The following is a 27,917-nucleotide window of genomic DNA, read 5'->3' on the forward strand; positions in this document are numbered from 1 at the left end:
ATTAGCAAAACGTTGCTAGAACATATTTCCATTTTCTGTTCTCTGTGACATTATTGCTATAGTCGTGGTGTGGACTGCTATTCCAAGTTATTTAAAAAATATACATTATTAAGGCCACAATCATTTAAAAATACATGATGTGCACGGGTAAATCACTTAGCCTTAATAAATACTGCAATATTCTATTAAAAAAACAGTCCATTTTATTTTCATGTTGGCTTTTATCTGATTCTCCATCCATCACATATTCAACACCCACATCGGCTTTGGAACGCAAACGATGCCAGAAGTCTCATTTTTGAGAACTATCCCTTGAGCGATGAAACTCAAACAAGACGCACTGGTTTGCCTGCTTTTATACGTTTTTAAGTGAGAAATTCATACATGAACACACAGCTAATCAACCATCACACAAACCACACGATCTGAAACAAACATGAATATTATAGTGTCAGTTTATTCAGTTAGAGGTAAGACAAGTCCTTCTTATCATCATGGTTAATTTACAACCTAAATTAATGCTTTTTACACTCAGTGAATATGCACGTTAATAAAAATTAACTTACAAAGGCAAAAAACAGCTTATTGGTTGTTTTAATGAATGGTCAAAAGGTTGACACACACACACACACACACACACACACACACACATTAAAGGCCAAATTCAGTATTAGAAACAAAACTAAAGTGAAATGAAGATGAGGATCTGCTGTGGGAGTCTTCTTCAATGAACATGAGGATTTGAGCACAGGAAGTGATGCGTACGGGACTTCCTGTGTGATGTAATCAGAGCGTGAAGATCTGCTCGTGGTTTTGCTCCTGCGTCGCCTGTCGAGGGCTTGAGTGAACGACGCCGGCAGACGAGACGTTATTCATCGAGGGAAGATGATCTGCAGCTTCAGCTCTGCCCGCTAAAAACTTATCAAACTCTGTCAGCGAGAAGAAAGAGAGCAGAAACATGACAAATGACTTACAGTGTGTGTGTGTGTGTGAATCAGATATAATGAGCAACACACATCAGCACAGACTCTCACCTTCACTGGTCACACCCTCACTGTCATCAACGTCAGGCTGAAAAACATCATCAACATGTTTAGAAGGGAATACCAGCAGTTTACCACCTACTATCACACTGACATGGAGACAAAAGGCATTATTTCATGATAAACAATTCTTAAATCAAGATGCATTTACTAGATAATTAAAATGACATAAGATGTGACAATAAGAATTAAGAAATCTAAGTTTTTGCTTCAAGCAAGTAAAATGATCTGCCAGTGGAGTAAGAAAAATAATATTGTTTTCCATTTGATATTTTTTCTTACCCCAGTGGCAGATGATTTTGCTTGTTTTAAGAAAAGACTAGCTTTTTTTTCTTCAGAAAACAATTTCATTTTACTTATCTAGTAAAAAAAGTAAGAAAAGCATTTTTTGCAGTGTGGTGTTCCCATTTATCATAGTTATTTAGCTGTTTTTTTGTATTTTGTATGGCAAAAAATTGTGTCAGGAGAGGTAAATAAATCACGGCTGATGTGGAAGATCAAGCAAAGTCTTGATGTTGTTTTCAGGCTCTACTAGAACAGGTTTTCCTGCTTGAATGTTGATTATTCTCCTCATATTCTCCATTGTTGCGGCTCCTCTCTTCCCAGTCTGTCAGTAACGCTCTGTTTAGTTCCTGTCTCTATGAAGCCCCTCCTTCTGAAAAGCACACTGTGCTCTGATTGGTCGGCTGGAGCAGTGTGTTGTGATTGGTCGAGCGCTTCGAGTGTGTTTGGGAAATGCCCCGCCCCTTTATCATAACCGCCAGTTTAACACACTACTAACTAACTCAGTTAGCCCCTTTATTCTGCGTATGAATTATTATAATGAGGAATATTGTGACGTGTTCGTTCCCGGAAGAAACTCAAGACTACAATGGAGGCGTTTCAGGAGTTCAGAAACATTGACTCTGATATAGAGGAGAACTCCTGCTGGAGGGACTTTGTGCTGTTTGAGCATGAAACATTACACACTACAGAAAGTATTAAAATCATAGACTGTAAAAAAATATGGGCGTAGTGTGCGTGACGTCACCCGTACGTTTCTGAAGAGCATTTTTGAAGCCCAAAGTGGGCGGAGCCGGCCGTCGCCATCTTGGCAGCGTGTCACTCCCGGATAAACGAAAAAGAGGCGGATTAGCTGAGGTGACGTGATGCTAACAGACAGCAGACAAACGGCTAGTAGTGACATCAGATTCAGCGGCAATCCACCTGTCACTCAAGTGGCCACGCCCTTAATTATGCAGAACTTTAAGGCTTAATATAATTTAAACGGATGAGTTATAAAAATATTCACCCCCTCACAGTCGTCATGAAGGGCAAAATTAGCAATATAGACCAAAACCACTTTTTGCACCAGGCTGTAAACATGTTTTTCTGCTGTAAAGTTGGGCATTTTAACATGGGGGTTTATGGGATTGACTCTCTTCTGCAGCCGGCCTCTAGTGGCCAGTCGATGAACTGCAGTTTAAGTCACTTCTGTGTTGGATTCAAGAGAGAGACCGGAAGGATGCCGCTTGGTTAAAAAGCAGAATATATCCTCATCAGTGTGTGCTGTGCTATGACTCCAGCAGGGGGTGCCGCTGATCAGCATTACACACACACATGTATTGATCAGACTCAGAGTAAAAACAGATCTCTCTTTACCATCTCTGCACACAACCACCTCTCGATGTCATCCATGGCGGAGCTGTGTGGAGCCGGAGCCTGACGGACACAAAACAACACAAAGATTCCTCACAAGATCTCAGTTTGTTTTATATTGATGATACTGATCCATTAGAGATGATTAGAAAGTTACCCTTCATCTGTCAGTACATGCAAATCACACAGATAAGAGAGCCAACGGCCAACCATCACCTGACGGTGGAAATACACCTCACAAACATGCCTGTCGCAATTATTAATCATCATTTTTTGATCTAAAATTGAATCTGCTCAATTATTGCAGTTATCTCAAATAATTGTGATTAATCACATTTCCAAATAAGGGAAATTTAAACTCTTAAAGAAATGGCATCAAATGCATGATGTGCGAGTCTCCTTTTCCGGTATATAAATAAATATTAAAAAGCACCGTTATAAAGTGCATAAAGATATTTGACAAGATTTGTGAGTTTAATCAGTATGGAAGCTTGTTTCCGCCACGATATAAAACAATTTAAATGATAATTGGGACTTTTTATCTCACAATTCGGACTTTTCTCCCCTCAAAATTGCCTGATTTAAAGTCAGAATTGCGAGTTATAAAGTCAGAATTGCTTTTTTCTTGCAATTGCGAGTTTATATCTTGGGAATCTGACTTTTTTTCTAACAATTCTGACTTTATAACTCACAATTGCCTCTTTAAAATCACACAATTCTGAGGGAAAAAGTCAGAATTGTGAGATAAAAAGTCGTAATTAGCTTTTTAATTTTTTATTTTGTGGTGGAAATAAGCTTCCATGAATCAGACTGCATTATATATATATATATATATATATATATATATATATATATATATATATTATATGAATTATATTACAATTAATTATATAAATATTAATTTTCACAGCATTAAAGTAAATCTTATTTTAGTACACTTTTTATTATTATATATGATTCACGTATTACGCTTAAACTGTAAGTGACAATAACAAAATAAACATTATTTTTATGGCAATTAATCATCAGCACAAAATTCATGATCGGGACAGGCCTCATTTCACACCAGCTGCAAAGAAACCCAAAGCATTATTGTAGATTAAACGTGAAGTTTAATTTGAGTGAATGAATGGAAGTGTGTAGCGGCGACTCTGAAACCCACCAGACCCTCACTGTAAATCCACTGAGACTGACGGACCCATTCGCTCTCGCCGTCCTTCACACACAAACACACTCCTGCATGTCAGACACAGTACTGTACACGTGTGTGTGTGTGTGTGTGTGTGTGTGTGTGTGTGTGTGTACTGACCCCTGCCGTCACCTGTAGCCGCGTGTCCAGAGCTTCAGCCAGACCCTCCACTGCACCCGGGTGCTCGTACCGAACACTACACACACACACACCACAGCATCATCATCACACACACACACGTCTCACTTCACATGCCCTATAAAGACCTTCAGATGAACTGTGTCAAACACAAACCTCTTCCTCTGTTCCGCCAGAGAGCTGCTCCTCGTCTGAGCAAACATGTCAAACTCCTCGTCTTCAGGCGCTGAGACACACACACACACACACACACACACACACACACACACACACACACACACACACACACACACACACACAGACACACACAGACACACACAGACACAGACAGACACACACACACACACACGTTACGTCCAGGTCTCTTACACTCACTGAAACCACAGAACTGGATCTCTCTCACCTGAGTGGTTTGTGAGGTCAGATGGAGGGTGGGGCTCTTGTTGATTGACAGCTGGGGGAGTGATCTGATTGGGTGATGGAGACTCAGGGCTGAGGTCAATAAGGTTTCCATTTTCAGTCTGGTCACATAAATCATTGTGTAGATATATGGATCAATATGCAATCATATAATTACAAACGATCTTTATAGATGTTATTGTAAAGCTGCATTGGATTAGATATTAGATATTTAGACTATTTTCTAACAGGTGTGATTCCACAATGTTTCATTGGTTGCTTGGTTTATATTTCTGTGCAGTTGGGCTGTGTAGCTCCGCCTGTGTAGATCTGAACAAGTTGTGTTCCAAATATGAGGTTGATATCTCAAATAATGAGCTTTCAGTCAGATGTTGTTTGGCTGCAGTACCAAACGCTTCCACTAGAGGAAATTCGTCTCCAATTCATTTTTATATCATTTAAATACATCTATCTATAAATTACAGAAACGTCTGTCTGTCTGTGTGTGTGTCTGTGTGTGTGTATGTCTGTTAACACATATCTCTCGAACCGTTAGTCCGATGGATTTGAAATTTGACAGGTGTCTTGCCACGGGAACGAGTAAGTGCAGTGCCAAGTTTGACGTTGTTTGGGTGAGAAATGCTAAAGATATCGTTAAATATATCATTTTTAAAAGGTTGTGGTTTAAAAATAAACATTCTGACATTAGAGGGTTGTATCGGTCAAAGAAGCCCCAAGAAGGTTGTGGTTTAAAAATAAACATTCTGACATAAACACTCAGTCAGCTACACTGTTTACTTCTGAATATTATAGTTTGGTTCCAGAACGTGATAAATCCATTTTGATTAATTTTAGTAAAAATGTGTTTTCTTTACCAAGAAAGTGGCAAGATGAAAACGACTATTTTCTGTTTCAAACTTTCACATAGCATCTTTAGGTTATAATATCATAAAAAATTCAAATCCAGATTTGGATTTTCAAAGATTTATTATAAAAACGGATTATTTTTCCCTAAAAATGCAATAAATTCATGACACTTTTTTTTCCAAAATGCTATCATATTGAAACTGTTGAAATCAGCCATCACTAAGAAATATCTCCTGAACTTTTTTGACGGCGATCAGCTCACAAAAACTGATTTTGCACGGGCACTTTGCACTGCTCCCTGAATCGACGCACTTATTCATTTGTGGATGTTAACTGAATCTGTAAGTCAGCTATGCTGTTTACTTCTGAATATTATATTTCATTCTGGTGCGCTTAACGTTATCGCTGCTGTGTAATAGTAGCCTATGCTATTCACCAACTAAACATATTCTATTCAATGTGTTCACAGTCTCTTTCACGGGCATCATTTGTAGTAGCCTATTCACAAACTGTTTCCTCAAGCATAGCGTTTTCTCGGAGTTCACTGTGTGCTTTCTACCATGCACAAATAAAAATGTCACTGAACTTTTGCTGTGTAATTGTAACAATGAGCACTCAAACACACCAAACCAACAATTACTAAAAACACACTCAAAAACTGATTTTGCACGGGCATTTTGCACTAGCACTTAGAAGGTTGTGGTATTCATAAACACTCAGTCAGCTACACTGTTTACTTCTGAATATTATAGTTTATTCACAGCCATCATTTGTAGTAACCTAGCCTGCTCCCTGAATTCAATGCATTCACAGTCTCTTTCACGGGCACCAAACCAACAATTACTAAAAACACACACAAAAACTGATTTTGCATGGGCATTTTGCACTAGTATCTATAAATTACAGAAACGTCTGTCTGTCTGTATGTCCGTCTGTCTGTCTGTGTGTGTGTGTGTTAACCACATATCTCTCGAACCGTTAGTTATCTATAAATTACAGAAACGTCTGTCTGTCTGTATGTCCGTCTGTCTGTGTGTGTGTGTGTTAACCACATATCTCTCGAACCGTTAGTCCGATGGATTTCAAACTTGACAGGTGTCTTGCTATGGGCACGAGTAAGTGCAGTGCCAAGTTTGACGTTGTTTGGATGAGAAATGCTAAAGATATCGTTAAATATATCATTTTTAAAAGGTTGTGGTTTAAAAATAAACATTCTGACATTAGAGGGTTGTATCGATCAAAGAAGCCCCAAGAAGGTTGTGGTTTAAAAATAAACATTCTGACATAAACACTCTGTCAGCTATGGGGATTGGGGGGGATGTAAAAAAATTATTGCATCACAATAAGTGTATTGTGATTGTCAAAACATTTTAGTAACTAAACTGAATTTTATTAGGCTTAGTGACAACATCTTACAATGTTTAGGCTACATGGTACAATTTCTGGTTTTCAATTCAATTATTGTGATTGATTTAATATTGAAATAAATATTAGGTAGGCTACACAAGATAGGCATTAATTTTTCTTAAGAAAAAACAACTCACCTAATGCTGTAAACATACAGAGAGATATATAATGCGTTTTTTTATTATAATAACAACTTTATTTAATGATATAAGTAAAAATATAATAAATATGTAATATCGTACACATATTTAGCAAAATACTCTCTATAGCTCTTTTTTTCTAGCCAACTAATGTGCTATAGCCTATATTATGGTCATCAAATGGCTTTCCTGAGGTAAATGTTATGTGACATAATTGTTCTCCAGCTGTTTTTTTGACCCATTTGTTTGATTGATTGGTCGATATTATGTATGAGGAATATACATTTCGGTATGTTGTACTGTATCTTTCAACATTGTTCATTCGTGTTTATTTACTAGCTAGAGATGATCGGTTCACCTGCCGCTATGGGATCTGTCGTGTCACATTTACAAGCGCCAAAACGGTATTTATATTGTTTGAATTTCGTAATAAAATTGACAGAATCTGAGAGCTGAGATTTTTTTATATCATAACTAACCTGCTCTGTCTAGTCTGTCGGTCTCCGTGTCCTCTTTGCTTCGCGATTTTTCTGTGCGTGAGAAAATGGATGTGTGTCGTGAGCACTTGTGAAAAGGAGAAGGGTCTGCAGACAGATATTATTGGAGAAAAGTGTCAATTCGCACGCTCATAATGGAAGCGACGCGGTCGCGGAGGGGTTTGGGGTGCTCAGGGGTTAAAGGTCAGGGGTCTGGGGTGCTCAGGGGTTAAAGGTCAGGGGTTTGGGGTGCTCAGTGTTTGTGTGTGTGTGTTCTGACTGGTTTTCCTCCAGAAGCAGAAGCTGAGATCTGAACTGGATCTGGTCAGAGGAAATCTGACCGTCATGACTGAGATGTTGAACCACGTCAAACCTGGAGAGACTTCAGCATCGGACACAGAACTGCTGCAGGTGTGTGTGTGTGTGTGTTAGCCTGCGTTTTAGTAGTCTTGTTTTGATCATGACTAACCTGTGTGTTTTGACTAACCTGACTGACATGACTAACCTGCTGCTCGCAATAAAAAATTGTCGACAAAATATCTTGTTGTCGAGTAGTCGTTTGATCCCACGTGACCTAATGTAAGGGCCTGCAATATCGCGATTTGACCGCTACGGCGCTGTAGCGCTAGAGAGTAATGCAGCCGTTACAAATGCTATTGCGGTAGAAGAAAACACAGCGTGAATTATGACGGAGTCAGAATGTCTAAACGAATCCGAACCCACGCCGAAAGTGCCTCCGACTGTAACGTTAATTTACAGCCTGATAAATAAATTTTGCCTGCGCCGAGGCCGGACCTGCCCTCAAGCCGGAAATCCGGCCCCCGGCCGGAATACTTTAAGCCCTGTATTTCATTCTGGTGCGCTTAACGTTATCGCAACTGTGTAAATGCTATTCACCAACTAAACATATCCTATTCAATGCGTTCACAGTCTCTTTCACGGGCATCATTTGTAGTAGCCTATTCACAAACTGTTTGCTCAAGCATAGCGTTTTCTCGGAGTTCACTGTGTGCTTTCTACCATGCACAAATAAAAATGTCACTGAACTTCTGCTGTGTAATTGTAACAATGAGCACTCAAACACACCAAACCAACAATTACTAAAAACACACTCAAAAACTGATTTTTCACGGGCATTTTGCACTAGTATATATAAAAGATTATGAGTCGGATAAAGCAGATGAAGACTTACCTGTGATTCCTGCTGTTCTTCTGTGTTTGATTTCTGCATGTTGAAACGGTCAAACCTTCAACCAGAGAGAGAGAGAGAGAGAGAGACAGAGAGAGAGAGAGAGAGAGAGACAGACAGAGAGAGAGAGAGAGATATGGGAAGTGTTACTGTAGATTTGGAAACTGGATTAGACTCTCACTGCACTGGAGCGTCACCTGTGTGTGTGTGTGTGTGTGTGTGTGTGTGTGTGTGTGTGTGTGTGTGTGCCACACCTCTCATAGCGGATGAACGCGTTGTTGAGATCATCATTGATCAGCAGAAGTTCTCCGATCATCTCGTCCTCTGATAGATTAGGAATCAACTCTACAACCCTCTGCTGCATCTGCTTACACACCGAATACAGCTGCTGCTCGCACACACACACACACACACAGGTTAGTCATGATCAAAACAAGACTACTAAAACGCAGGCTAACACACACACACACACACACCTGCAGCAGTTCTGTGTCCGATGCTGAAGTCTCTCCAGGTTTGACGTGGTTCAACATCTCAGTCATGACGGTCAGATTTCCTCTGACCAGATCCAGTTCAGATCTCAGCTTCTGCTTCTGGAGGAAAACCAGTCAGAACACACACACACAAACACTGAGCACCCCAAACCCCTGACCTTTAACCCCTGAGCACCCCAGACCCCTGACCTTTAACCCCTGAGCACCCCAAACCCCTGACCTTTAACCCCTGAGCACCCCAAACCCCTGACCTTTAACCCCTGAGCACCCCACACCCCTGACCTTTAACCCCTGAGCACCCCAGACCCCTGACCTTTAACCCCTGAGCACCCCAAACCCCTGAGCACCAGTGTGCGCATATGCCTCCATCCTGCCTCTGCTTTCATATTCCCGCTTTTGGTTAAACGAGATGCTTTTCCCCATTTCTGACAGTAGATGGTGATGTTTCCTTCCGGCATATTAAAACATGCGTTACATATTCGTCAGAGTTAACTAGCGTCACAGATTTAATGTTCAGTGTATAAAATGTAGCCTATAAAATGTGTGACACTATGACTTATTCTGGACAAAGATGAAATGAAAATAACAGTATGTGTAATCTTGAATGAGAATAAGTTCCTCTTCAGCATCTCTTCTCTTCTCTGATGACGAGGGCGGGGCAACCTGTCACTCACATGAGATCAGCCAATAGCAAACCACAACCATCCAATCAATTCCTCACAGACACAATCAAGCCCCGCCCACATTTGTTCTTGTTCCAGAAGCGTTTCACTCAGATATACGATAAGCGTAACTTCTGTTTCATGTCGACTAATGAGTCCCTCCTTGCTGAGCTCGTGTGTTTGTACCTCCTCAGGTGAAACAGGGGTCAGTTGTACGTTGGATGGGACACACTGAGGAGTGTGTGCCGCTGGTGACGAGTTAGTGTGTGTCCTGGAAGCAGACGGAGACACGGATGAGGGAGGCGTCCCGTTTTCTGGAATACTCTGAGAGAGATGATGAAGAGTGAGGAGTTATTCACACAGTTGTTCTAACACGACAGGTAATATTACAATATACACCCACCTAAAGGATTATTAGGAACACCTGTTCAATTTCTCATTAATGCAATTATCTAATAAACCAATCACATGGCAGTTGCTTCAATGCATTTAGGGGTGTGGTCCTGGTTAGGGCTGAAACGATTAGTCGACATTGTCGACAACGTCGACAATAAAAAATTGTCGACAAAATATCTTGTTGTCGAGTAGTCGTTTGATCCCACGTGACCTAATGTAAGGGCCTGCAATATCGCGATTTGACCGCTACGGCGCTGTAGCGCTAGAGAGTAATGCAGCCGTTACAAATGCTATTGCGGTAGAAGAAAACACAGCGTGAATTATGACGGAGTCAGAATGTCTAAACGAATCCGAACTAGCAAGGTGTGTGAAAGTTTCACAAAACTTCAAACCAAGAATGCTGTCGTGTGCAATACATGCTAGGTGGAACTTGCTTTTCACGGGAGCAAAACATGCATGTAAAAGCACAAGACGAGCCGGTGAGAGGTGAATGTTCTCCAGCTGGAGCTAACGTTAAATAACTAGCAGTAAATCTCTTTATTAGAGAATGCAATACTACTACTAATAGCAATAATATGAACAATAATAATATAATTACAGTAATGTGATGATTTATTTTTGCATAGAATAAAGCTTGATCGAGCTTAGGAGTCAGGGCTGTTTTTATTATTGTAACACTATTAGGTATTACAGTCTTATCACTTGCCTGTATTTTGTTCCATATTCATGAAGACTTACAAAAGGAGATGTTATGAAGAATATCGTGTCAGTTACTTTTTCATACTGTAAATTAAAAGGTGAATGAGAATGTCTCTATTAGATCAATTGTCATGTCAATTTTATAATATCAACTTAACTCATGTCAACTTATAATAATTGTTTGCAGATTAAGTTTGTCTGTATTGCAGCTGATTCATTTTTGTTGATTTTTTTCTATTGAAAAAGAACCGAATATTTAAACAATGCTTAGAGAGCATTTGTGTGTGATTTGAGTTGGACAGAAATCTGAAAACTTAAAGAGAATGACCTGTTTAGTTGCTCAAAGTTCATTAAAACAACCATTTCAAAAGCTGAAGTGATTTTCTTTTTTTATATTATAGTTAGAATATGTATAACTAATGTTTTAGAGTGTTTTAACTAATTGAAAAAGCTGAGTAATCGTTCTAAAACTTACTGATTAGTCGGCGAAATAATTGACGATTAGTCGATTAATCGTTCTAATAATCGTTAGATTAATCGATTATCAAAATAATCGTTTGTTGCAGCCCTAGACAATCTCCTGAACTCCAAACTGAATGTCAGAATGGGAAAGAAAGGTGATTTAAGCAATTTTGAGCGTGGCATGGTTGTTGGTGCCAGACGGGCCGGTCTGAGTATTTCACAATCCGCCCAGTTACTGGGATTTTCACGCACAACCATTTCTAGGGTTTACAAAGAATGGTGTGAAAAGGGAAAAACATCCAGTATGCGGCAGTCCTGTGGGCGAAAATGCCTTGTTGATGCTAGAGGTCAGAGGAGAATGGGCCGGCTGATTCAAGCTGATAGAAGAGCAACTTTGACTGAAATAACCACTCGTTACAACCGAGGTATGCAGCAAAGCATTTGTGAAGCCACAACACGCACAACCTTGAGGCGGATGGGCTACAACAGCAGAAGACCCCACCGGGTACCACTCATCTCCACTACAAATAGGAAAAAGAGGCTACAATTTGCACAAGCTCACCACAATTGGACAGTGGAAGACTGGAAAAATGTTGCCTGGTCTGATGAGTCTCGATTTCTGTTGAGACATTCAGATGGTAGAGTCAGAATTTGGCGTAAACAGAATGAGAACATGGATCCATCATGCCTTGTTACCACTGTGCAGGCTGGTGGTGGTGGTGTAATGGTGTGGGGGATGTTTTCTTGGCACACTTTAGGCCCCTTAGTGCCAATTGGGCATCGTTTAAATGCCATGGCCTACCTGAGCATTGTTTCTGACCATGTCCATCCCTTTATGACCACCATGTACCCATCCTCTGATGGCTACTTCCAGCAGGATAATGCACCATGTCACAAAGCTCGAATCATTTCAAATTGGTTTCTTGAACATGACAATGAGTTCACTGTACTAAAATGGCCCCCACAGTCACCAGATCTCAACCCAATAGAGCATCTTTGGGATGTGGTGGAACAGGAGTTTCGTGCCCTGGATGTGCATCCCACAAATCTCCATCAACTGCAAGATGCTATCCTATCAATATGGGCCAACATTTCTAAAGAATGCTTTAAGCACCTTGTTGAATCAATGCCACGTAGAATTAAGGCAGTTCTGAAGGCGAAACGGGGTCAAACACAGTATTAGTATGGTGTTTCTAATAATCCTTTAGGTGAGTGTATAATGACCATTCTGTCATCAAACATAAAAGACGTTTAACAATGTTCACGCTGCTCTTATATATTCACTATAGAAAACTACTAGACTTTTTATTAAAGTGCCCCTGTTATGCTTTTTCAGATAATACCTTTCACGTAGTTTGTAATAAAGCTGTTTGTGAATGTAAAAGCTCTGCAAAGTTTCAAAGATCAAAGTGCAGATAAATGGAGTTTTTGTCGATTCTGAACTGAAATGAGTCGTCAGTAATTCAGCCTCACTTCCTGATGATCCTACATAGGTTTGAAACTCATTTTCATAACACTCTTGATTGGCTGAACAGCGTCTCTTAGCTCCGCCCTTAAACACTGTAGTTTACCTGAGACTGGGAGAGTTTGGCTCGTGTTGTTCATGTCGAGAAGACGCTGTTTTCTGCTGACAAAGCAAATCCACTTTGATGAGATTGATACGGTAAAACCCACGCCATCGTTACTGTTCGCATCACTGTGATCAAGAGCTGAGATTCAGATATGATAATGAGTGTTTGCTTTCTGACAAATCACAGCAGACTGGGCCATCTGACAGCAGAGCAGCTCTCAGAGAGGCGGAGCTTAGAGAGACTGAATCCTTGATCGAAGTGTTTCAGACACTGAGAGAAAAGAGCTGATGCTGCCGTGGAGATTATGAGAGAATTAAAGTGTTTTTTGACCCTGGATGCATTTAAAATGATTGTAGGAGACTCTAAAACAACATTAGAAACCTTTAAAAAGAGCATAATAGGGGAGCTTTAATATCTATGACTGGAAAACATTGTTGTAAAATTCCCTGATTAGAATAAAAAGAGCAATGTTTGACACTGGACGACGGTGAATGTGAGATTTACCCGGTTGGGTGTGTGGATAGGAGAGAGAGAGTCTAGATCCGTCATGGGAAACTCCAGGCCTCTCCGCCTCAAATCCTCATATACGCTCACCACTCCAGACAGAGAAGGACTGTTCCTGAAGGCATCGGCCCACGCCTGAAGCACAGAAGAGCGTCAATGCTCTGTCGCATTAATATTTTCAACACCTGCAGGGAGACGCACCTGGATGAGGTTCAGCACTCGGTCGTGGAGGATCATGGGTGGGTTGTTTTTGGGCAGGATCGCTCTGACCAGAACGCCCTCCACAAACTCTTTAGCACAGACGTACACATGGAAATGCTGGCCGCAGTTCTTCACACACGTCTCCAGAACCTGAAACACACACCGGCAGTGTGGGATCAATCTAGATTGATTGGCTAGAGGAGGAGCTGTCAATCTAGAACTAGAGGACCAACGCTCTAATTAAAGGATTAGTTCACTTTAAAAAAAAAATGTTGCTGATAATTTACTCACCCTGATGTCATCCAAGATATCCATGTCTTTCTTTCTTCAGTCGAAAAGAAATTAAGGTTTTTGAAGAAAACATTCCAGGATTTTTCTACACAGGATGGACTTCAATGGCAACCAACTATTCCAATGTTCAAAGAAGGTTCAAATGTCCGTCTCAATGCAGCTTCAAAGTGTCGACACGATCCCAGTCGAGAAATAAGGGTCTTATCTAGCGAAACAATCGGTCATTTTCTAAAATAAATAAATATATATATATACTTTTAAACCACAAATGCTTGTCGTGTACCATCTCTGAGATGTGCCACGCATTGCGTCATCTGTCGTTATTTGTCTGTGTTCTCCGGTTCAAAAAGGCAGGAAGGCGAAAAACTGCATCTCATTTTCTCCTCCAACTACAAAATCGTCCGACATCTTTGTTTTAATTTATTTTATTTTTTTTCGTGACCTTTCCAACGTGATGACGTAATATGTGGTGCATCTCAGAGATGGTACAAGACGGGCATTTGTGGTTAAAAAGTATATATACATTTTTTTGTTTTTTAGAAAATGATCGATCGCTTCGCGGGATAAGACTCTTATTTCTCGACTGGGATCGTGTCGACACTTTGAAGCTGCATTGAGACGGACATTTGAACCTTCTTTGAACATTGGAATAGTTGGTTGCCATTGAAGGCAACCAACTATTGAAGGCTTACTTTAGAAGGATGTCCTGTTACTTTATCCTCTACAGTAAAAGACCTGGGTGTTATATTAGACCGCAACTTGTCTTTCGAAAGTCATATTTCATATGTTACAAGAACAGCCTTTTTCCACCTTAGAAACATTGCTAAGCTACGTAACATGCTATCAGTTTCTGATGCAGAAAAGTTAGTTCATGCATTCATGACCTCGAGACTAGATTACTGTAATGCTTTATTAGCTGGTTGTCCTGCATCCTCAATAAACAAGCTACAGTTAGTACAAAATGCAGCTGCTAGAGTTCTTACTAGGTCAAGGAAATATGACCATATAACACCAATTCTATCATCTCTACATTGGTTACCTATAAAGTTCCGTATCAATTACAAAGTATTACTAATGACCTATAAAGCCCTAAATGGTTTAGCTCCTGGGTATTTAACGGAACTTCTAACGCCCTACAATCCATCGCGCTCTTTAAGATCACTAAATTCGAGGCTTCTGGTCATTCCTAGGATATCTAAGTCCACTAAAGGAGGGAGGGCGTTTTCACATTTAGCTCCTAAACTGTGGAATGGCCTTCCTGATATTGTTCGAGGCTCAGACTCGCTGTCCCAGTTTAAAACTAGATTAAAGACGCATTTCTTTAGCCAAGCATTCACATAATACTTACCTTTTATATTACAGTTGAATCAGATTGAATGCATTATTGTTATGAACAGCAGCTACGCTAATTATTTCCCATCTGCTTTTCTGTTGTTATCTCGGGACGCTAGTCCCGAGGTAAACACAGATTGTCAGCTCCAGTTTGTATCCAGCCTCCCATGGAAACTACAGATGCCCCCACACCCGTGCAGAGACGACTCGAAGCCTGTGAAGAGACGACTCGACGCCTGTGAAGAGACGACTCGACGCTGGCGATATGTTTATGCCCTAAATTAATGTATGATTAACTAACTGTATTTTTCTATGTACATTTCTGAAATGCACTTTCTGTAAAGCTGCTTTGAAACAATATGTATTGTGAAAAGCGCTATACAAATAAATTTGAATTGAATTGAATTGAATTGAAGTCCATTCTGTGTAGAAAAATCCTGGAATGTTTTCCTCAAAAACCTTAATTTCTTTTCGACTGAAGAAAGAAAGACATGGATATCTTGGATGACATCGGGGTGAGTAAATTATCAGCAAAATTATTTTTGAAAGTGAACTAATCCTTTAAGCCCGCCCTAATTTACATGAAACTGGAACTGCAACATTTGGAGCAAGCGCAGAACGTGGAAAGAAGAGCGAAGAGAAAAACAGCACAAGCACAGAGTGAAATATGAGCAGAAAATGTAAGAGAGCACAAAGTACAGAGTAATAAAACCAAGGAAAACATCATTTTTAAGAAAGCATGAACTTAAGTTTAAGTTTTGTGCAAAATAAATTTGAATGTGTTTAAAGTTTTTATTCATGCTTGTTATTTTTTTATTCACGCTTATTGTATTTTGATCCGTGACCACATTGTTTGCTATTCTGATCATTTTGCATTATTTTTCCAGTTTGTGCAATATATTTTTACACATGCTTTTAAATTTTTGATTTACGCCTATTATTTTTTGATCCGAGGCCGCAATACTTTAGACGGGATATTGATCCCATCGGCAGCCGTCTTATGATGAAGGAGACACACGTGTGATTCGCTCCTGTAGAGGAAGTGATGTAACAAACACTCACAGTCAGAGCCAGCATCACCTCCCTGAAGTTCTTATTACCCACAATCCTCTTCTTTAAAGCTTTTGCTGCATCTTTGGGCCTGAAAAACAACACAGAAAGTCAGATGATAGGGAGAGACAGACGTCAGTACAGTGCATCCGGAGAGTGCTCACAGCGCTTCACTTTTTCCACATTCTGTTTTGTTACAGCCTTATTCCAATTTCCAGATTAAATTTATTATTTTCCTCAAAATTCTAAAAACAATAGCCCATAATGACAACGGCCAGCTCTAGGAAGAGTCCTGGTGGCTCCAAACTTCTTCATTTTGAAGTCATCGGGTTGAAATGAGCCGAAACTCAATGCTGCAGAAATGTTCCTGTGCCCTTCCCCAGATCTGTGCCTCGATACGATCCTGTCACGGAGGTCTACTGACAATTCCTCGGACTTCATGGCTTGGTTTGTGCTCTGACATGCACTGTTAAAGGTGAACTAAGTAACTTTTTTACCTTAACTGAACAGCTTCGGAGTCATTGGATTGGTTATATTACTTATTTCGGGTTGAATGGTGGTCGTTTCGCACCCCCCTGGTGCCCGTGAGCGGAAAATCCGCACTTGCAACTTTGGGGCGGCGGGCCGCCGGCCGCCGCGTCAGGAAGTATCGCGTGATATCAGGTCTCGCGATGTAAACAATTGCTTTACGGCCAAAAGAAATCTGCTCAAATACTGTCATTATTGCGCTCCCTCACGCTGTCCGAACCCGAATGAAAAAGACGTTTTAAAGAATGTCCCATCTGCTTTGATGTTGTTGATCTACTAGCCTCTGGTGTCTGAGAATCGCCAACAAGTTTTTACAACAGTGTTGTCAAATATATATTCCGAAGCTGTGGGGGGAGCTCTAGAGAGAAACCTGCGAGCAAAAAGCGAGAATACATCGAAGAAATCCCGAAGCTACTGAGTGCTGCTTTGAAGGTGCAGTCTGTAAGAATGACAGCTAGTGGCCGAAATCTGTACTGCAGTCCAAATTCAAAATATCGGAGATCGTTGTTTCCCCGCCTCCTCAGACTCGACGCTCACGTGCCTGAGGACATGCGACAGGAATGAGCGCAATTGACAACGAAAGCCGAGAAGACTTACAGACTGTAAGTTAATGAGTTGATTTTTTGTTGTTTTAATATGGTCTCGTTCATAGAGATATTTAGATGGATACTGAGGCTTTTTAGGTTGCGTGAAATCTGCAATCTCTGGCCCAGTTCGTTTGCTCGTTTCCATGGCTGCAATATGCTGTGTTTCCCGCCAAATGGCATCCCGGGATTGGCTGAACTGGCAGTGGGCGGAGTCACACAGATCAAAACAAAAACCGACTGACAACACGGAACGTGTAAAATAATAAGTAAAATAACTGGCTGTAGAAGTGTTTTTCAGAGAAACGAGTATATTTTAGTATATATTAGCATGTTTCCTAAATATCTGCAAACATATTATGGTATTTTTATGCTTTAATAGAGTAAAAAAGTTACATACAGCATCTTTAACTGATGGACCTTATATAGACAGGTGTGTGCCTTTCCAAATCATGTCCAATAGTGATTCATTCATAGTAGTTCATTGCGTCTGTCACGTGACAAATGAACGAAAGACTCGGAAGGTAAAGTAATTATTTATGTTCCCTGTAAAATATTTTTTATATTTCTTAATTCAGAATATGATCAAGATTGCGTAGGTGGATGAGTTCGGGGAATTTGCCTGTTAAAAGTTAAAAGAAAAAAGATTCGTTCATTTTGATGAACGAGATCGAACAAGAGAGTCAGTAAAATGATCCGAACTTCCCATCACTAATGTCCAATCAACTGAAGTCATCTCAAGGAGGATCAGTGGAAACAGGAGCTGAGCTCACTTTTGAGTGTCAGGCTGTGAATACTTATGTTCATGTGACTTTTTCGTTTTTTATTTTTAATAAATCTGCAAAGATTTCAAACAAACTTCGTTCAAGTTGTCATTATGGGGTGTTGTTTGTAGAATTTTGAGGAAAATAATTAATTTAATCCATTTTGGAATAAGCCTTTAACATAACAAAATGTGGAAAAAGTGAAGCGCTGTGAATACTTTCCGGATGCACCGTATAACAACAGGAAGTGACGCGAGTCGCACCCGTCTTCGGTCTCGTTGATGATGTCACAGATCTCCAGGTTGAGGCTCCAGTCCTCCGTCTGCAGGGCGGCGCTGGTGGCTCTCTCTGGCACACAAACAACCAATGAGCACGTGGAAGAGGTTTAATTCATATGACAAACGCAAAGTAGCAAAATAAAATCCCCAGAATTACAAAATGTCATGGTATTTGTACCGTCTCTTGAGGAGTGAAACTGGGGTTTCATCTTGATGATGTCAAGAGAAGTGTGACCTTTAATACTGACAGATTCAACCTTGTTTTTAGTGAAACTGCAGTGCAGGCATTCGTAACGTTAAAGAGCGAGGCTTCCCGTCTCATCCGCTTCCAGTTATTCTGGCTGTATAGTTATTCTGCTTGATACTGCAAACTGGAATTTGCTATCATATTAAATTAATTTATTATCCTAATCATAAACGCACTAGTTTTATAGAACAAAACAGTTTTACCGTTTACTGCACTTTTGTTATTCCTCAAGTTATTGACCTATTAATCAGAAGTCCTGCACATTCACAGGATAGAGCAGTTTTTGTGCACAGTCAAAAGTTTGGAATAATTAGGATTTCTTTTTATGTTTTGAAAGAATCCTCTTCTTTTCACCAATGCTGCATTTATTTGATAAATACAGTAAAATCACTGAAATATTATTACAATGTAAATCAGCTGTTTTCTATGTGAATATACAGTAAAGTGTAATTTATTTCTGTGATCAAAGCTGTGTTTTCAGCATCATTACTCCAGTCTTCAGTGTCACATGATCCTTCAGAAATCATTCTGATATGATGATTTGATGCTCAAGAAACATTTATGATTACCTTATCAATGTTATATGTATATATAACAGAGAGAGAGAGAGAGAGAGAGAGAGAGAGAGAGAAAGAGAGAGAGAAATGAGGTTTCACAAGTAACCTTGACGATTTCTGAACCTTGATAATGTCACAAAACAAAATCTTAATGAATTTATTTCACAAACTCTATTTCTCTGCCTCACAGTTGATCCAAACCACGTGAATACAGCAAACATGAGCTTCACCCTGAGACCTCACACACACACACACACACACACACACACTCACACTCTCTCTCTCTTTCACACACACACACACACACACACACACACACACACACTCTCTCTCTCTCTCTCTCTCTCTCTCTCTCTCTCTCTCACACACACACAAACAAACTCTCTCTCTCTCTTTCTCTCTCTCTCTCTTTCATGTGACTGTCAGCTGCTTTTAACCACATTCTTCAGAGGTGTTTTTGTTACATTAATGTGAAAACGACGAGAAAAAAAATACTGTGAAGAAAGTGAAAAGAGGAAGTGTCATTATTCAGTTAAAAAGTAACGAAGCTTTCTGACACAGTTGCAGCACAATGAACTTTGCCCGTTTTATATCCAGGCATCACCATGATTACACCTGAAACCACAGTCCCATCTGACACCATTTAAACACCAGCCTGACTCCATCATATTGACACTTTATGATTAACTGGACAGAATCACATCACTCTTCTATGTTGATGATCTTACGCCCTAGTTTTCGCGCATCACTCGGTTCAGTTTCTCTGCGCGTGACGCGACTGATCACTCCGTCACGTCACGCGCGCGCCACTTAAAAAGTTAATAAGCGACTCCAGCACAAACACAGTCCAAACGAAATATTATTACTGTACAACACTTACGGATCCGCTGTCCGACAGGAGAAGAAAACGCGCTGCCGATGAGAAACTCCATCTGTGAGGTAAAGTGTGTGTGAGTGACGCGGCGCGCTCACGTCAGACTGAACCATGAACGCGCGTTCACGTGAAGGAAGTGCGAAAGTGCGATCGATCAATATCAGAGAGAATGTAAAATATCGCGTGAATAATGAAGTAACATCATTTCTTAAATGTTCAAATCATAACACAAGAAACAATCTGACAATAATTTTATATTTTTGATTTTTTATTACAGTATACGCTCTATACAAGTATTATGTGCACACAAAAAATAAAGTATTATTGACAAAAATGTCAACAGCATGTCAAATGAACATGTGTTTTATATACAGAACATGACAAATAATTCTGCCTTCAGTCAGTGTGAAATAGCACCTTTGATTCACAACACTAACATGATCCACTACTGAAATCTTTGTAAAGTGTCTAATGAAGTTATATCCTAACTATATGATTTTCTTCTACACATATAACAATATAAAGGAGTTTAACACACTTCAATAACACAGAGTCGAATTGCACTCATGTCTCAATCACTAAAACATGAGGAATTGTGACATTTCCAGGATTTCTCTCAGTAAAAGGACAGCAAAACCTGAAATCACCAACATTAAGTTGCATGGCAGGTGTAAAAAACACACTTCATGTCTTAAAAAAAGGGGGTTTAGGGGTAAAACATATCAGTAAGAAAGCATCAGAAGTTTTTAGAGAGAGTGTGTGTGTTAGTATGGGATTGGTCCATAATATGCAGTATAAGCAGCAATGATCCCGGCCGTTTCAGCCATGTGTTCGCAGGCCAGATTCACTTCACACACCTCTCGCAAACTGGAGGACAGAACGACAAAAACATCTCCATGAGAATCACAGCACATACTTTTCTTCATCAGCAGTTATGAACTATCAAATAATGTGTTCAGTCAGTGATGACGAGTGTCAGCGAACAAAAATATGCTCTAAGAAAGTTTTGCTATATCATTCCCATTAAGTTATTAAACGTTGTTTGTTGTTCTCTGAAAGTGTTTAAACACCATGTTTTTTTCTTGGGAATGCGAATTTTAACATGCCATGTTATCATTTTGCAAACATGGGAATGTTTCAGAATGTTCAAAGAACATTTAAATTAGATGAAAGTTCTATGAATGAAATTTATAGTTCCAAAAAGAAAGACAGAAAAACGTTTCCGTCTATTTCTGAATGAATCAGTGAATTGGTTAAATGAATGATTCAATGACAATTTTTTTTCATGTTGTTAAACATTAAATCATGTTGTTAAATCATGTTGTTAATCTGTTTAAGAGTCAGTCACTTACTTGTGTCATTCCTAAATTATTGTGTGTGTGCGTTTGGTTTATATTACATTGTGGGAACCAAATGTCCCCACAAGGATAGTAAAACCTGAGATCACCTCCACTGTGGGGACCAGCCAGCGGTCCATGAGGGAAATGGGTTAATAAACATACTAAATTATATTTTTTTGAAAATGTAAAAATGCAGAAAGTTGTGTGTGATGGGCAGGTTTAGGGGTAGGTTTAGTGTAAGGAGATAGAATTTACAGTTTGTACCGTATAAAAACCATTAAGTCTATGGAGAGTCCCCACAAAGATAGTGAACCAGACATGTGTGTGTGTGTCCGTGTGTGTGTGCGTCTGTGTCCGTGTGTGTGTGTGTGTGCGTCTGTGTCCGTGTGTGTGTGTGCGTCTGTGTTTGTGTGCGTCTGTGTCCATGTGTGTGTGCGTCTGTGTCCGTGTGTGTGTGTGTGTGTGTGATTCACCTCTCCAGCTGTTGAAGACTCAGATCGGCCGCCGGTGTTCCTGCTCTCCGGTGTCTCAGAAGTGAAGCCGCCACGTCTCTCTTCAGCAGCACATGAGTGGCAGGCGTACCTGAAAACACACAAAAACACCTTTACTTCACCAAATTGGCTGAATAATAAACACAGATAGACACAAGACGGGTTATTTCTCACCTTCAGCGCTGACAGAGTTTGATTCAGACGAGGAAGAGGATGAATCTGAGGCAGAATCAGACGTAGAGTCGGATGTGGAATCGGATGCAGAATCAGATGCAGAATCAGATGCAGAATTGGACTCAGAGGAAGATGAAGATGAAGAGGAATCTGAGGCAGATGATGATGATGATGAAGAGGCAGTTTCAGTAGGAGCCACGGATGGAGGAACCACCACATCTGCAGGTTCAGGCTCTGTGTACACTAGACACACGCAGAACACACTGTTAAGGGCTCACCTACACAACGAGCTTCAAGAGGTTATAAAGAGCGAGTCTCACCTCCCATAGACGAGCAGACAGACAGCAGAGCGCAGACAGACAGGAGCCCCAGAGTCTTCATGGTTCCTCAGGTCTTGGGTTCTTCTCTCAGTGAGTCGATGGTGTTCGTTTCTTCTGTGTCTGTCATCCGTCCGGTCGCCGGTGTGTTTATACTGTCACTGTCACCCACACACACGGGTGCTAGAGTTTGTGATTGGTTTGAGAATCGAGTAACGTCCTTGCCCCTTTCTGCATTCCAATAACAACACACACACACACACACACACACATGGTCCAGAAACCACAGGCTGGCAAACAGACACACATGCATCTAAACCTGGGAAACTGAGCCAAACCACTAACAAACATGCGCTGAACGGCCGTCACAGGGTGACCCGTCGCTGGCTGAGTTTAACGGAGCGCTCGCCATATCTGTGGGAAATGTAGGCGATGCTTCTAAATGTAAAACGTATATTTTTCCTCCAAACTCTAAGCTATGGTCATTCCAGGGTCCAAATGTTCCTGGATCAGGTCAGATGGACACTCTGGGATTCAAAAACACTAGTGTACGAGGAAAATCTCACGGGAAAGAACCTGTGGATCCCCGTGTGTCTGTTACGTAAGAGTCGGTTCTGCAGATATTAGTCTGGAGAGTTTAAAGAAAGATGCAATAAAACCCATTTGCTTCCTTTCTATCTAAATATATACACCGACTTAGTAAACACAATGTGGATCACATCACATGTGAAACATGTCATTAGGTTTACGGGGATCCCCCATAATGCTCCGCTTCCGTTGTGGGCCCGATATATATATGGTATATATACGGATGTTTGTGTGATTGAGAACATACCATAGAGTTGTTTGATTTTTATTTAAAGCTCATTATAATGACTAACCTAAACTCTAAAAGAGTTTTCAAGCCACTTTTCTTTTTGAGCTTGTGCCCAAAACGAGCCATATTTAACTAACATCTGGGGACGTAGATCAATAAATTTGTCCCCAAACCACTAACCAGTTACAAGTTTAACTTTAAGGGCCATTCTGGGGCCAGGTGTGCTTTAAGAGGCAATTATATTTTACCTTAAATGGCATACAAATGTATGAAATTGCACATAGAATGCCATAATATTGAGCTGTTGGCTCATAGGTATACACATAGCTATGTCGATCTGCAATATAAAACACATGAAAAGGAAAAAATCCTGAAATGAGAAAGAGACAGCTCTGAAGATTTCCTTATTTTGATTGTACTAATTCAAAAATTACTTAATCGTGTTAGAACTAAACCACGACAAAGTTATTTGAGTTATAGGCAAGTAGCACTATTGTGTGATATTGCTTATAGTTAATAATAAACAATGTTAAAATGGAGTAACTTATATTTTAGATCATTTATTTTTTTGCTCCGACAACGAAAATAGTTCTAAACAAAGCCACAGAAAAATCGGTGCAAGATGTGTTTTCGTTTCAGAATGAATCAGCGAATTGGTTGAATGAATGATTCAATGACTCGTTGAGTTTCATGTTGTTAAACGAACCAGTTTAAGAATCATTCACTAAGCGCGTTTCCATTACAGATTTACGCAAAACTCTTGCGATTTTTCCTAAATGTCGACAGAAAACTATTGCGAAATGACAGCGTTTCCATTAACCGATGTTATGCGACTAAAACTTCATTTTTTCCTCTCACGATCAGTCATTCCAGAAATCATAGCAACGGACGTTGGTAGGTTTATGCATCTCAGCCACTGCACTGGCCATTATTATTAATCAAAGGACACGTATCCAATCATTAATGGTAAGGAAAGACTCTTATACTTGAGAGCGGCACATATGAGGAGTTTCTGGGTGTTTCTCCCTCATTTCTGCTTCGAGGTCTTGATTGTGGCATTTCTTTGAGGTTTAGAATCCATTATTCCTGTAATTCTTCTGTCTGTTATGAATTTAATAAAGAACTCCGTCTCGTATTCTGTCCAAACACACGCGTCATCTACGTCAGGTGACCTGTAAATGCGCAAAAACTGTTTCCATTGCAGTTTTGCGAAATATTTCCTTTTCGAATTGCCTGAAAAACCTCCTCATGCGAGCGGAAAAACCTTTTTGCGATAAATGGGAGTTTTTGCGAAATTGACGTGTTTCCATTGGGCGTATTTTCAATTCGCAATTTCAATTTGCGCAATTTGAAGGGTAATGGAAACGCGGCTACTGACTTGTGTCGTTCCTAAATTATTGCTGAATTCTGAACCACATACTAGCATTCTACTCTCACTATTTCTGCCATAGAAAGACATGGTAAAAGTTGTAGTAGTAGTAGCCTATACTAGAATGCAGTTCTGAACTCAGCACATGTTTTCGAACGAATCGGTTGAATGAATCAATCAATGACTCACTGGTTTTGTCCCTAAACTATTCACTGTTTGTTCACTCACAGTCACTTGTTTTGTTCCTGAATTAATCAGTGTATTTGAACAAATCTGTTCAATGCATGATTAAAATAATTATCTTACAGAAACAGTCACGTGTCGCCACCTACTGGTGTAACTATGTATCTCTCAGAGAGAGTCATAAATCACAGCACTAATACACAGACTGACTGTCTGGGACAAACACAAATACAAGCTTTCAAATACAATATATATAAATACAAAATACAAATACAAAAATCCAGTTTGAACAATCAGGAGGACCATTGATGATGGACAACAGGAGGACCGTTGATGATGGACAACAGGAGGACCGTTGATGATGGACAACAGACTCGATCTTTATTGCCACATGGATCCTTTTGTCACAGTAGGACATAAATATGACAACAGATGGAAACACACAGGCAGAGATGTGACCTGTCCTGGGTTAAACTCTCTCTCTCTCTCTCTCTCTGTGTGTGTGTGTGTATCACACAGAGGGAAATGAGTTTTGGCCAGTCTGCTGTGTAATTTCCATGTCTAGGTTCTGTTTAGTCCGTTGGATTTGTTTAGTGGACGTGTCTCCGTGGAAAGTTCTTCACAGAAATACGGCAGCGCTGTGTGTTGTGTTCAGGACTGTTCATCCACCTTATAATTTGCATGGTTGTATGGATGGATGTTTTCTCTGTTTGAAGGCTTCACCAGTGAAAAAAGCTGCAGAACAAGTTCATCCAGAAGCAAACGGAAAGAATTCATGATAATAAACAGAGTCTGATAATATACAGACAGTTTGATGAAGGATCTGATGCTGTTGAGCTCCTGATGCTTTTAGAGGTTTAGTGTGACTCGCATCTCTTTAGAAACATGCCAAAGAGATCCATACAAACAGTCCTCAGAGTTGAGAGAGAGAGAGAGAGAGAGAGAGAGAGAGTTCATGTAGTGCAGTGTCTGATGTGGCTTAAACTCTGGTATCCACCATCACTGCAGACACCACAAACAAAACCACAGAATGTGTGTGTGTGTGTGTGTGTGTGTGTGTTATATAAAAGCCGTATAAAAAAAGTCGTATAGATAGTTTTGAATATTTCTGAGCCGTATGTCTGCAAACTTCCGATAATTACAGTGAGAGTTTTTCTGTTTTTAGCTTGTAATGTTTTTAGCAGAATGAATTCTTGCCTCTGACTGAGTCTGTGAACCAAACCCGACTCACTGATATCAACATTCTTTAACAGATTTCCTTCTGTTTCACGTGTAATGCAAAATCAATTTTAATAAAAATTTCACTATGTAGTTAGTTTTTTTTATTTTTATTTTTTATTTTTTGAGAAATTGCCATTTGTCCTGCAAATTCATGACATTCCTCTTGAACAATAATCATTTGACCTTCCTGAGGTCGTGACATAACAAAAGTCTTTACAATCATAAGATGAATAAGATCAGTGTGTACCCAACTAACAACACATTTTTTGTTATTTCCGGATGTTCCCTGAATGTTGTTTTGGTTATGTAAAGGTTAAGGGTTAAGGTTAAGGTTATATAATAATTTTGCAGATGTTACAAATGTTTTGTGGAATGTTACTTTTGAATGTTCTCTGAACGTTCTAAAACAAGAAGTAACATTTAAATAAACATTAGACAAACGAGCCACTAAAATGTTTCAGAAATGTATAATTAATGTTTAAATATACATTATCTGCTTACTATTAAAGACCAGATAACTGAGCGAATGTTCTATTAATATTACTGGAAGGATGTTTGTTCACAACTTTGAGAGAACCTTGTCAGAACGTTCTGAGTATATTCACAGCTCTGACAAGAAACGTTCTGACAAGGTGTTCTCAAATATATGTTGTACAGCATCTCTCTCTCTCTCACACACACACACACACACACACACACACACACACACACACACACACACACACACACTGATGCTTCAGTCTATGCAGTGTTTTATGAGCTGACTTCTCCTACTCATGTATGAATGTGAATAATACACACAGGTGAGCAGAAATAAACTCATTATCAGCGGATCGTCATGTGTGTGTGTGTCATAACCTCGCTCTGAGGACACATCTCTGCATCTCTTCTTACTCTACCAATCTCTCACTGCTGCAGTTCACACAAATAAACACAAACTCAGACAATGTTGGCTTTCCAAGACTTTCAGGGATTGTAATGCTGTTTCCGCTCAGTCCACGAAACCCGCTCATTATCCTCATTCGGCCCGGCTCAGGAATCCAGACGGCTTTCAGCACATTTAGAGCTCCGTCTCTTAATTCTCAATCATTGCAGTTTACAGCTCACAATGTGGCGTGTACACCCTGTATTTCTCACAGCCAGACTCAGTGCTTCTCGTTTTGTGTGAGAAATGTAAATCTAATCGCTTTTAATTCTTCATGACACGTTCTGTCCTTCACGGTCAAGTCACTGTCATTTATATAGGCCTAGAGCTTTTAACAATATAGATTGAAAATGCCTTCCATGTTTCAAAGCAGCTTTACAGTGATAACAGGAGATTACAGTAACAGAGATTGTTTTGGCTTTACAGCAGATCTAGAATAAAGTTATTGTCCAGATAAAGTTAGTTTTGACTGATTCACTTCCGTTGTAAAGATCATTAGTTATTAACTTAGTGCTTACACGACACCGTTCTAACTGAAGACAGAAACTTTTAACGTGTTCTGGCCATTCAGTGTTTGTGGCTCGAGAACGCAAACTTTGAAACAGGATCCAAGGTGCAAGTCTTGAATTTTTTTTTAAACATTATCATCTCCATGTAAACTTCAGAAACGTGAATCTGTGAAAACGCTGACGGTGTGCACATGCGTATTACGTGTTTAATCTATAGATTTGCGCGTTTGAATACAGACCCTTTCCAAAAAATTAGAATATCATGGAAAAGTTTATTTATTTCCATAATTCCATTCAAAACGTTAAACTTCCATAGATTATAGATTCAGGGCCCACAACTTAAACGATTTCAAGTATTTAGTTGTTTATTTGTACATAATTTGGGCTTCCAGCTCATAAAACCCACGAAAACAGGATTTCAAAAAATTAGAATATTACATGAAATCACACAGTAATTACACAGTGATACCATGGTCATTGAACCAGGTTTTGGTTATTTTGGCAGTGTGGGCAGGTGCAAATCCTGCTGGAAAATGAAGGAAGCATGAAGTGCTCTGAACATGTCCTGGTAGACGGCTGCGTTGACTCTGG

The 27,917-nt window shown here is 39.8% G+C and overlaps 2 protein-coding genes across 6 annotated transcripts; both read right to left on the reverse strand.

Annotated features, from left to right (window-relative positions):
* Positions 1-437: 437 nt before the first annotated feature.
* On the reverse strand, positions 438-20,113 carry LOC311091754 (target of Myb1 membrane trafficking protein). Of its 5 annotated transcripts, none has more exons than XM_084127831.1 (16): positions 19,987-20,113; positions 18,288-18,372; positions 16,161-16,239; positions 13,476-13,625; positions 13,275-13,409; positions 9,829-9,966; positions 8,963-9,079; positions 8,741-8,874; positions 8,490-8,544; positions 4,412-4,529; positions 4,165-4,234; positions 4,003-4,066; positions 3,844-3,897; positions 2,685-2,744; positions 1,035-1,071; positions 438-929 (listed from the first exon to the last, which is right to left on the reverse strand). In XM_084127831.1, the coding sequence occupies exons 1-16, from the start codon at positions 20,036-20,038 to the stop codon at positions 787-789; spliced, it is 1,491 nt and encodes a 496-aa protein (XP_083983957.1). In that variant the 5' UTR covers positions 20,039-20,113; the 3' UTR covers positions 438-786. The 5 variants fall into 5 exon arrangements, with proteins under 5 accessions (XP_083983957.1, XP_083983956.1, XP_083983959.1 ...); XM_084127830.1 differs by having other exon boundaries at positions 3,991-4,066; positions 19,987-20,109; XM_084127833.1 differs by lacking the exon at positions 3,844-3,897 and having other exon boundaries at positions 19,987-20,109.
* Positions 20,114-20,253: 140 nt separating this feature from the next.
* On the reverse strand, positions 20,254-22,427 carry bglapl (bone gamma-carboxyglutamate (gla) protein, like). Its single transcript, XM_084129598.1, has 4 exons — positions 22,306-22,427; positions 21,986-22,228; positions 21,794-21,902; positions 20,254-20,847 (listed from the first exon to the last, which is right to left on the reverse strand). The coding sequence occupies exons 1-4, from the start codon at positions 22,364-22,366 to the stop codon at positions 20,745-20,747; spliced, it is 516 nt and encodes a 171-aa protein (XP_083985724.1). The 5' UTR covers positions 22,367-22,427; the 3' UTR covers positions 20,254-20,744.
* Positions 22,428-27,917: the final 5,490 nt, after the last annotated feature.

Source organism: Abramis brama (genome assembly GCF_963993115.1).
Source record: "Abramis brama genome assembly, chromosome: 11".
In the NCBI taxonomy this organism is placed as follows: domain Eukaryota; kingdom Metazoa; phylum Chordata; class Actinopteri; order Cypriniformes; family Leuciscidae; genus Abramis; species Abramis brama.